The sequence below is a fragment of the Hemiscyllium ocellatum genome, chromosome 1, assembly GCF_020745735.1.
Source record: "Hemiscyllium ocellatum isolate sHemOce1 chromosome 1, sHemOce1.pat.X.cur, whole genome shotgun sequence".
NCBI lineage: Eukaryota > Metazoa > Chordata > Chondrichthyes > Orectolobiformes > Hemiscylliidae > Hemiscyllium > Hemiscyllium ocellatum.
Genome location: NC_083401.1, coordinates 103,012,610 through 103,024,446, shown reverse-complemented (window position 1 = coordinate 103,024,446; position 11,837 = coordinate 103,012,610). Strand labels below are relative to the sequence as shown.

The window sequence follows — 11,837 nt, the reverse complement described above, 5'->3', positions numbered from 1 at the left end:
TAGAATGCGTGAAGGAGGTATAACAATATGTGAGAAAAGTATTAGAATATATGAGGGAGGTATTAGAATACGTGAGGGAAGTATTAGAATACGTGAGGGAAGTTTTAGAATATTGGAGGCAAGTATTAGAATATGTGAGGGAGGTATTAGAATGTCTGAGGGAAGTATTATAATATGTGAGGGAAGTATTAGAATATGTGAGGGAGGTATTAGAATGTGTGAGGGATGTATTAGAATGTGTGAGGGAAGTATTAGAATATGTGAGGGAGGTATTAGAATATGTGAGGGGAGCATTGGAATATGTAAGCGAGGTATTAGAATATGTGAGTGATGTATTAGAACATCTGAGGGGGGTATTAGAGTATGTGAGGGAAGTATTAGAATACGTGAGGGATGTTTTAGAATATGTGAGGCAAGTATTAAAATACGTGAGGGAGGTATTAGAATGTCTGAGGGAAGTATTATAATATGTGTGGGAAGTAGTAGAGTATGTGAGGGAGGTATTAGAATATGTGAGGGAGATATTAGAATGTGTGAGGGAGGTATTAGAATATGTGAGGGAGATATTAGAATGTGTGAGGGAGGTATTAGAATGTGTGAGGGATGTATTAGAATATGTGAAGCTGGTATTAGAATATGTGAGGGGAGTATTAGAATATGTGAGGGAAGTATTAGAATATGTGAGGGAAGTATTAGAATATGTGAGGGAGATATTAGAATATGTGAGGGAAGTATTAGAATATGTGAGGGAAGTATTAGAATATGTGAGGAAGATATTAGAATATGTGTTGGAAGTATTAGAATGTGTGAGGGAGGTCTTAGAATATGTGAATGGAGTATTAGAATATGTGAGGGAAGTATTAGAATATGTGAGGCAAGTATTAGAATATGTGAGCGAGGTATTAGAATATGTGAGGGAAATATTAGAATATGTGAGGCAAGTATTAGAATATCCAAGGGAAGTATTAGAATGTGTGAAGGAGGTCTAAGAATATGTGAGAAAAGTATTAGAATATATGAGGGAGGTATTAGAATACGTGAGGGATGTTTTAGAATACATGAGGCAAGTATTAGAATATGTGAGGGAAGTATTAGAATATGTGAGTCAAGTATTAGAATACGTGAGGGAAGTATTAGAATGTCTGAGGGAAGTATTAGAATTTGTGAGGGAGGTATTAGAATATGTGAGGGGAGTATTAGAATATGTGAGGGAAGTATTAGAATATGTGAGGGAGGTATTAGAATGTGTGGGGGAAGTATTAGAATGTGTGAGGGAAGTATTAGAATATGTGAGGGAGGTATTAGAATATGTGAGTGGAGTATTAGAATATGTGAGGGAAGTATTAGAATATGTGAGGGGAGTATTAGAATATGTGAGGGAAGTATTAGAATGTGTGAGGGAGGTATTAGAATATGTGAGGGAAGTATTAGAATATGTGAGGGAAGTATTCAAATATGAGAGGGAGGTATTAGGCAAGATTTCACGACTATTTCCCAAGGCATTCCTTCTAAACATGTTATCCAAATTGAACTTGCTCAAATCTCTGGTCTTAGTGGATTGTTCTGTCTAAATGTGAGCACCCAAACTTTCAAGTGTTTTTGCAACAGTAAAAACAAATCTTTGCCCTACTGCCAGTTTAGCGACAATCAAAACACAGTCAGGAGAAGTTATTTGGTTTGACTGTTGGGTTCTACCAAACTGCTGAATTGGTCTGCACTTCAATGTCATGTGCAAGTGTCACCTTTAGCTTTTAGCACTGCAATCCACTTGTAATGCAATACCAGAATGATTGCAATATTCTTCTCTCCATCCACAAACTGCTGTTTTGCTATTGTATTCAGGATTTCTACAGAAACATCAAGTTTGGCTCTGGATTCATAAGATATGCTAATACCATTGTTGTTCACAACCCTACCTGTCCAGTCAAAGAGGTTAAGTTGGCAAACATCCTGCAGAATGCATCCTTCAGTTTCACCAGGTGCAACACTCCTGCCTTTGGCTATATTTTTGTTGCCACTTCTAAGTGATAGGAGTGGCAGATCTGCTTCTGGGTGGATTGTACACCATTGTTCAAAATGAAGAAAGGACAGTGAGGACTATGTGTTAAAGTGGACTGGTGTGGTGGTGCCTAACAGATGGCACATATGTGAAGAGGTGAAGCAACAAAATATGAGGGCCGTAGCAGGTGCACACAATAGAAAGAGCAGCAGATGGTGGTCTGCTATAGAATGCTGCTGTGATCACAAAGAGTACACGGAAACAGAAGAAGGAAACAGGAGAACAAGGTTAGGAGTAGTCCAGAAATTTAAGAGATTCATGTTGGGAGGTCTGATTTAGAGGGTTTTCAGAACCTCCTCTACTTGCCAGTTTCAATGTACTACACTTAATTAAATAAATGGCAATGACATTTCATTTTTAAGATGTGCAAAATGGCACCCTTTATGTCTGGTTTCTCACCTCTCCCCAATAAACAGCAGGACCAGTGGTGGCATATTACCAGTCTTTCTTGAAAATGTTAGCACAACCATTTGACATGTGTCGCTTCTTAATCTGGTTGGGCCCATTATCTTATTGCATCAAACATCTTGCACAAGCTTCTAGCTGTGCTTATCTAAATTTATTTCCAGATTTGGATTTGTAAAATGCATTCATGTGTGTGGTTTTATTCAGAATCTCTTGATGCCAGGGGCACTGATTTCAAACTGAATACCTCATAATACTTTGGCAACGTTTGGTTCTTTTTGACTAGTTTTCATAATGTGACCAATTAATTTTTTTATAAATCTCTAAATTATGTGTGCCTTTCCTGAATGGAGCTGTGAAATTGTTCTTGCTGTATATATTTCATGTTTAATATGAAACTCTGTGCAATAAATAAATGGTGGTGGCAGAAAAGGACCACATTGGCAGGACCACGGATATAATGTCAGACTAATTAGATTAGATTGATACAGGCCCTTCGGCCCAACAAGTCCATACCGACCCACAACCCACCCAGACCCATTCCCCTACATCTAACACTACAGGCAATTTAGCATGGCGAATTCACCTAATCTGCACATTTTTGGATTGTGGGAGGAAACTGGAGCAAACCCACACAGACATAGGGGGAATGTGCAAACTCCACAAGGAGAGTCGCCTGAGGCGGGAATTGAACGCAGGTCTTTGGCACTGTGAGGCAGCAGCGCTAACCACCATGCCGCCCATAAACTGCAGTGACTGGGGGAGCAGAGGGGGTGAAGTTTTACGGAGAGGAAAAGATAAACTTTTTGAAGCTGTTTGAGTTTCAGTTACATCAATTTAATATCAATGTATTCAGTGTTTTAAAATTTATATGATTTATTCAGTAATTTATTCTGTAACCCAAGATGGCACCAGAGCATGGTGACATTGTACACTTTTCACTGTACCCAAGTACAAGAAACAATATTAAACATTTAAATTAAATTAAACTCCTCCTTAAGTTTTTTTTTCTAATTAGATTCCCTACAGTATGGAAAAAGGCCATTGGCCCAACAAGCCCACACCAACCCTCCAAAGAGTAACTCACCCAGACCCATTCTCCTACCCTATATTTACCCCTGATTAATGCACCTAACACTATGAGCAATTCACCTGACCTGCACATTTTGGATTGTGCGAGGAAACCAGAGCACCTGGAGGGAACCCATGCAGACACAGAGAGAAAGTGCAAACTCCACACAGACAGTCAGCTGAGGCCGGAATTGAACCCAGATGCCTGGAGCTGTGAGACACCAGGCCACCTTGAGTTTAGATCTACCTTATTAATGACTTCTCCCAAAGGGTTGTGAGTCTGTGGATTTTGTTACCCCAAACTGCAGTGGATGCTGGGACAGTGAGTAAATTTAAGGAGGAGTTAGATAGATTTTTAATTGATTGAAGGGATATGGGTTGAAGGCATATGGAGACAAGGCTGGAAAATGGGGTTGAGGAGCATATCAGCCATGACTGAATGGCGAGGCAGACTCAATCGGCTAAATGGCCTAATTTCTGCTCCCATGTTTTATGGGAGAAAGTGAGGACTGCAGATGCTGGAGATCAGAGTCAAGAATGTGGTGTTGGAAAAGCACAGCAGGTCAGGCAGCATCCAAGGAGTGCGAGAATCGATGTTTTGGGCATAAGCCCTTCATCAGGAATGAGGCTTGTGGGAAAATGAAAATGAACTCAGCTTCATTCCACAAGCCTCATTCCTGATGAAGGGCATACGCCCAAAATGTTGATTCTCCTGTTCCTTGGATGCTGCCTGACCTGCTGCACTTTTCCAGCACTACACTCTAGTGGTCTTAAATGCTGTAGATCATCATTTACCATATTCTTTGGGACTGGTAAGTTCCAACAAAGTTACAGCAAAACACTGGAAATTCTGCGCAGGCATTGCGCAGAGGGCTATAGGGCTGAGTCATTAAGTGTACTCAAAGCTGAGAAGATTATTAATCAGTAATGATTTGGAGGTGCTGGTATTGGACTGGGGTGTAAAAAGTTAAAAATCACACAACACCAGGTTGTAGTCCAACAGGTTTAATTGGAAGCACTAATTTTCCCAGCGCTGCTCCTTCATCCGGTGACAATCGCCTGATGAAGAAGCAGTGCCCCAAAAACTGGTGTTGTGTGATTTTTAACGTTAATCAGTAAGAGAATCAAGAGTTCTAGGTAAGAATGGAGTTGAGGATTATCTGATCAGCCATGATCTCATTGAATGTGGAGGAGAATTAACCGACCAAACCAGCTACAATTCTACTACTTCTTTAGGTCCTATTGCTCTTTATGTTTTGGAGTATATTTACCACATGGACCACAGCGGTTCAAGGAAAAGTCTCCATACCATCATCTCAACGGCAGCTGGAGTTGGAAGGCAGCAGCCAATACCCAATGTATTAAAAAATAATGCAAGCAACCGTCTCTGAGGGACACGGATAAATCTCCACAGGGTTTTACCATTTGACTGAATCTTACTCAAATGTCCCAAATTTGAATTAAAATTACTGCTACAAATTGAAATAGCTCCCAACTGTGCTTCCGCGCGTTTACTGCGCGCACGCAAGCTCAAGGGAGCGCCCAAACGGGGGCGCGCTCAGCGGGGGAGTCGGCGCGGGCACGTGCGTCGGAAGCGCGCTCTCCACGGCTCCTCTCGGCTGGGCGGGGCTGGAGCCCCAGAGAGGGAGGTGTCAGAGAGTGTGGAATCCTGCCCATAACCTGGGTCCGTCAGCCCCGGGAATCTCCAGCGTTACTCTGAAGGAACTGCGAGGAATATTTGGATGGGGGAGGGGACTTTTTTGCAACTGGTTGTCAGCGGTTAATGGTTCAAAGGAAAGGTTTTGTCTGTAAAGGGCAGTTCTATGTGCCAAACACCATTAGGCGCTAGCGGGGGGGAACAGATCAGATTCACAAATGATTTTAACCTCAGCTGAACATTTTTTTTTGCCTTCCATTTGCTAATGCAAACAGGACAAATGCTGAGTCCTCGGGTCGATCTGCATTGACCTGAATCAAGGCACCTGAGGTTTGCTGGAGATTTCTTCCTGGTGTTGTGCTGCTAACAATGAGACTTTCAGGATATTCCTGCAGGCTACAATTTTAAAAGAGCCCGCTCATTGTTTAAGAAATGGAAAGCATTGCTTAGAAAAACTTGTCCCGGCAACGGACAACAAAACTTCTATTTGCAAACCTTCTTAAAAAAAGGGGGAGGGGGGATCTTGGCCTTATGTGGCCCTATTATAAAGTTTTACACCCGTGCCGTGAGGAGAACTTTCCAAAATAGGATGAGTGTGAACCAGACGGAGCTGAGTGAAACAGTAGCGGACTCAGGCAGGATGCTGGCTCTGTTACCTTGCCTGGTCCTCGGCCTCTTCGCCTGGAGTGTTGGCATCTGCGGTGCTCAGGGGGAGTTCTGCCACGGCTGGATTGACAATGCCGGCAAATGGCACGAAGGTTTCCAGTGCCCTGAGGATTATGATACAGTGGAGGCCACAACCTGTTGCGGCTCTTGCTCTCTGCGTTACTGTTGCGCGGCCCCTGAGGCCAGGCTGGACCAGGGGCTTTGTACCAACGACAGGGAGCAGCAGAACCCCGATTACTCAGCACGTAAGTGTCAGCCCCCCACCCCCTGCGCCCACCCCCGGGGAGAGCCAGAGGCCGAGGTTTGCAGCTGGACACTGCACACGGTCTTTCTGTATAACCGGTGCCCGGGTGGAATGCAGTGCCGCGGTGATAAGAGCTATTGAAAACATTGAGTTCCCCTAAAGTTTGTCTTTACGGTTTCCCAGCGGAGATTATACTGCAGACGGGAAACACGCCGGTTTCCCGGGACAGACTGGGGGACACGGCATTTCTGACTCTTGGACAGTGGATCCGTTCATTCTGAATACCAGGAACCGGAAAAAGTAAATCTAATCCCAACAGTGCGATTTTAGTCTAGGTTTGGCATTCTCTCTGAAATATCTAGGTTCTTTCCCCCAGTAATGATTGCTCTTTAATAAACCCCTGAAATCACATTCCGAGGATGGTCACATTTTGTATTTTTTTCCCACATGCGCAAATATTTTTAATCCCCGCTTTTTTTTTTGCAAATCGTCCCCGCAGAAATTTTCCGGCACGATTCTAATAATTTGAATCAAGAATCAAATTATTCTTGGTTAATTTGCGAATGTTATAGTCGTGTGTGACTCTAGACATCGCCCTAACACACAGCCTGTGTTACTGCAATTATTTGTGTGTTGAATGTAAAGTCTCAGTTTAAAATCCGTTGATTTGAGAAAGGTTACTCGCAAAAAAAGGTGGTCAGACTTCAGAATCCTTGATGCAAGATGCTCGCTCTTGCATTGTCCTGTGGAGTTAGATTTCCAGAAAACGGGGAGAAATGAAATGGTTTTTAATCAACTTGCTGCAGTAACTTAGCTCGGAACTCACCATTCCATGGGCAAGAACCTGCAAGGGCGAGGGGTTATCTCTCCAGGGACATTTGGAAGTAGTTTCAGTACTTTAAAAAAAATTAAAATAATTGATTGAGTTGTTGCCGCCTCCCATTTACAATGTGCACTTTACAGAAAGTTAATAACATATTTGATTCCAAACAGGTATTGAGATTCAAATATCCGTTGCAGACTGTGAAGCGATGTGCTCAAGGGTTGAGGTGTCAAGTTCAATTAGTTTAATTTATGGTAGATCCTATTCCAGCAGGAGATGGATGGGTACACGGGAAGGGATAGTGTCTCTTTAAGTGGTGTGCTTATACTGGGATGTGAATTTGTAGTGAATCGGATGAGCATGAAATTGCATTAGCCCCATGTATAATGGGAGTGAAAGCTGAGCCAGCCTAAACCAGTGTCTGTGACAGCTTCTGTATTGATAACCCTGAGAGAGCCAATCTCATTTTACATTCCTCCCTGCTATCAAATACAACCGCAATATCCCAGGACGTGACGCTGAGGGCTCTCCTGGGATGGATCTCAAACTTTTTCCACTCGCTATTAAATTTGCAGAGTTCCACTCCCGGTTTACTGCAGGTAGAAATCTAGTATCCGATACTGAGGGGTGGGATGGGGGCCGAGGAATCCACTCTCGGCGGAAAACAGTTTTCAAAATTCACGGCCAATTCTTGGCCTTGGAGCTGACCGGGTGGCCAACATTCACACCTCATGTCCCACTCTCAGGCGGCAGGTACACTGGGGGTGGAGGGGGGGGGGGGGGGGGGGGGGGGGGGAGTCCGGCAACTTCCACAAGTAGGGACATCGAGCGAAATCAAAACGCCGCAATTGGCTTAACTCCATTAGGATTACTGTCAGAACTGGATGGGTTTCCACAGAATAATTTCGGGAATGAAATTGTGAGCCAACAAGTGCTGGCGCCCCGGCCAAATACCAGGGGGCAGACAGAACCAACCTTCAATGCTGCTGTTTCCCTTGTTTGTGCGACAGAACCAACTATCGATCCCAAATAGTTTGCAGGCACAGACACTTGTAAAATTAATTTGAAACAGCATCAGGTCAAACGCATCCTTAAAGAGACGGCGTGAAAGAAATATGCTCGAATTATTGCTGACCGAGGAATGTACAAACTGGGAAGATCCGGGGACGGGTTTAAAATTGGGATTAAATTTTTTTTTTGTTTGTGTTGCTTCTAAATTGTTATGGGAATATTTCGGGATTATAACTCAAAATACCATTTTGTAACAATCAGTTTGACTTCGCACAGTGTTCAAATCCTTGTCTATTGAAAATAATGCATCCTAAACCTGGCATATTGGAGTGGGAGTTACAGACTCGTTTGAAAAGCATCAGTTTGTTCTGAGTTTTTTTTCTGACTTAGCTATTTCAAGGATTTTTATAGCAGGATCGATTAACGTCAGTATCTCGGCATTTTCTGGTTCTTGGGTGAAACAGTTGCAAACAACGGGCGAAGTAAACTGTCCACACAATTATTGGTGTAAGAGAAAAGGCTATCCCAATGTCTGCAACAAACCATTTTAACACTAGTTCAGGTCCGGCAAGGGTAAACAGTACGTGTCACACAGACATGAATGAATCTGACAATAACACCGATTTCCTTGTTCTTTGGGGATTTCGCTAGTACGACAGGAATTGAGTAATTCCTATCTTGAGTGAACAGTGGGAACCATTTTAACGGAATTTCTATCTCACTTCGTGCGAAAATGATACACACGTCGCTGCCTGGAAGGTTATTCCCCCCCCCCCCAGGATATGGCACTGTCTCACATCCCCCCAACCCCCCCCCCCCCCCCTCCATCCCCTCACTCAGCGGTATCAGATTCCAGATCAGCAGAGAACGGCTGTTTTCTAACCCGACATTTAGATGCGAAGATGGTTTGTTTTAAGTTGGTAGAGGGACGAGAGTTGTGCTCACCGGTGATACGTTTCGGCTTTCCATGTTCATTGCCTGGATTGGAGTGAGCAAGGAGCATGGGCCACCCACAAAGTGTGTTCGCTCGGTCAGCATTTCACGCTGTACTGTGTCCTGGCTGATACTGGCCTCTGCACATCACTCAGTCCATACACTGGCGCTGAACGTGCTCTGTTTAGAGACCATCTGCTCATATTGTTGTTTCACTGTGTCCTGTGATCCACAAACTTGATGATACTATAATGTCCAGAACTTCAAGATAAAATGGGAAAGGTGTAATACCCGAAGCGCTGACTTCTCCATCTCCTGATGGTGCCGGACCTGCTGTGTTCTTCCAGCTTCCTGCCTGGCGACTTTGGATTCCAGCATTTCCAGTGTTTTTTAGGCTCAAACTTGGGAAAAAGTTGCTTTTCATGTTCTTAACCAACAGAGAAGAATGTTGGATAAGTTTTGAATATTATTTAGAAAATAACTCAGATCATATTTCACAAATATCCCTTTATTGATGATAACTTGTTTTTCTATAAAAAAATACAGCTCATCCACGGTATGTAGGCATCACATTTATTACCCACCTCCAAATGCCCATGGGGCAGTTCAGAATCAGCCACATGTTGTGATCTGGAGTCATGTGTAGACGAGACCAGCTCAGAACAACAGTTTTATTAGTCAGACGAAAGTGAGGACTGCAGATGCTGGAGATCAGAGTCAAGATTAGAGTGGTGCTGGAAAAGCACAACAGGTCAGGTTATTCCTGATGAAGGGCTTTTGCCCGAAACATCGATTTCGCTGCAGTTTGGATGCTGCCTGAACTGCTGTGCTCTTCCAGCACCACTGATCCAGAATCTGGTTTCCAGCATCTGCAGTCATTGTTTTTATCTCGGATGCTGCCTGACCTGCTGTGCTTTTGCAGCACCACCTCTAATCTTGACTCTGACTTTTATTAGCGAACCAATCAACAATAGCTTCATGATCATCATTCGGCTCTTACTTCTAGATTTTTAAAAATTGAATCCAAATTCCCTTATCTGCTAACAGCAGGGTTTGGCCCAGGGACCCCAGAACATTAGCTGGGTCACTGAATTAACAGTTTAGCGATAATACCATTGAACCACCAGCTCCCCACGAAATTCTTGTCGCCTGCATGAATATAATATTCTCAGGCAATGAGTAAATACATTCTTACTCCATGTGGTGATGTTCACTTTGCTGAGCTCTGGGGGTTAGGGATGTTCTTTTAGAATCTGCCAACGTGTACCAGCACTTTGCAATCTCTCGAAATATAATTTATATTTTGTTTTGAGGATAGTTACCCCTGAATTTCTATATCTTACCCACTGAGCTGGTTACTAATTCAATATTCTTCTCTATTTCTCTGCAGAGCCTGTCTATATGCCGTTTCTTATTGTCGGCTCCATATTCATTGCTTTCATCATCCTGGGTTCCCTAGTTGCTGTCTACTGTTGTACTTGCCTTAGGCCTAAGCAACCAAATCCGCAGCCCATACGTTTCTCAATAAGGAGCCACCAAACAGAGACCATTCCCATGATCCCAACGTTTACACATTTGAGGACCCCATCCAGGCAGTCGAGCACTGCCACTAGCTCCAGTTCAACCGGGGGCTCCATTCACAGATTCTCCATCAGCAGAACCGAGTCAGGGCACCCACCGCCGCCGCCCGGTTACAGCTCCCCCGGGTGCCTGCAGAATGCACAGCCCTTACACCTCAGCCAGGCCCAGGGCTTTCTGATGCCCCAGCAGTATTTCACCTACACCCTCCAGCCAGAGCCGTTCGCAACAGGCAAAAGCTTCACCGACTTCACTCAGAACCGGCTGAAGGCTCAGAGCATATCCGCGCAGCACGCCGAGCAAGTTCTGTACAGCAACGCGGGCTTATAGGGAGAGAGAGCTCTCCGGAAATCCATCACGCTGTGTGACACCAAGAATGAATCTCGCTGCCCTTTTGGGAGCACTTGTTCCTCCTTTCCAGATGGAAGACCGTACTTCCCAGTTATTCACCTGGGAACAGGACTGGGTGGTAAAAGTGCCTCCGCGCTAAACAGCGGGGTGGATTTTAATTCACCATTCCCAGTCTAACAGTAGAGCTCCGGATTAACGGGATAAATGGTAAATACGAATGGAACTCCTCATCTAAACCCCGAGCTAATGGCTATTCCCAGCTGGACCTTGAGGAGGATCATTTGGCCCAACTTTTCACATTTTACTTTTCCATATTTTTTGACATGCATTCCTGGTAACGAACTTATTTACAGTGCACACAGAAAAGAAGACTTTCTTGAAGCGAACGGATATCTCGATTCCCATCTGTTACCGCCGAAGTCACCTGGAATATCCCTCCCTGGAAACTGTTATGTTCCCCCATTCTGGCATCTTGCAGGTGGAATGTACCGTCCTCAGGCAAGCGGAAACCAACAGAGTCCCCGCCTCTAGTTTGACAGTGTGATTTATCAAACTAATCCCAGTCCCGAAAATCAAACATTTTAAATGCACAAACATAGTTTATGTAAGATGAAGAAAACAGTCTTTAACTTCCGTATAGCTGAAGTACCAGAGCTATCTGCGAATATTTGACTAGGAACAAATAATAGAATTTCAAACAATACTGAGCACTGGCAATTTAAGAGAAAACGGATCTTTTATTTGCTTCCATTCTGCCACCTTGCCCCTATTGAATGCCTTATCTAAATATTCAATTTTAAAAATATTAATTTATAGACAAAGCCTGTGCTGTTAATTATTCTTAATTCTGACTCATCCCTTCATATTTACAGTACACCCAAATTACTAATTGTTTTAGTCATTATTTTTGCTATTTTAAATGACTAAATGTATAGCGAAAAAATATTGCATAGGAATATTTTATGAAATGTTTATTCCAGAATTATGATTGTTAACTTAAAACAATTTTAATTTCAGATTTTTAATAAATCATATTGTG

At 43.3% G+C, this 11,837-nt stretch overlaps 1 protein-coding gene across 1 annotated transcript; it reads left to right on the top strand.

The window, feature by feature from the left end:
* Window positions 1–5,598: 5,598 nt before the first annotated feature.
* On the top strand, window positions 5,599–11,622 carry shisa3 (shisa family member 3). The gene is made up of 2 exons (XM_060831085.1): window positions 5,599–6,103; window positions 10,260–11,622. Exons 1-2 carry the CDS (start codon window positions 5,782–5,784, stop codon window positions 10,775–10,777), a joined length of 840 nt encoding a protein of 279 aa, XP_060687068.1. The 5' UTR covers window positions 5,599–5,781; the 3' UTR covers window positions 10,778–11,622.
* Window positions 11,623–11,837: the final 215 nt, after the last annotated feature.

What these genes read in the sequence shown, in the direction of transcription:
- shisa3 (XM_060831085.1), top strand. Translation starts at nt 5,782, where the DNA reads ATGAGTGTGAACCAGACGGAGCTGAGTGAAACAGTAGCGGACTCAGGC. An exon ending in GAACCCCGATTACTCAGCAC is followed by an intron (nt 6,104 to 10,259) that starts GTAAGTGTCAGC and finishes ATTTCTCTGCAG; the next exon opens with AGCCTGTCTATATGCCGTTT.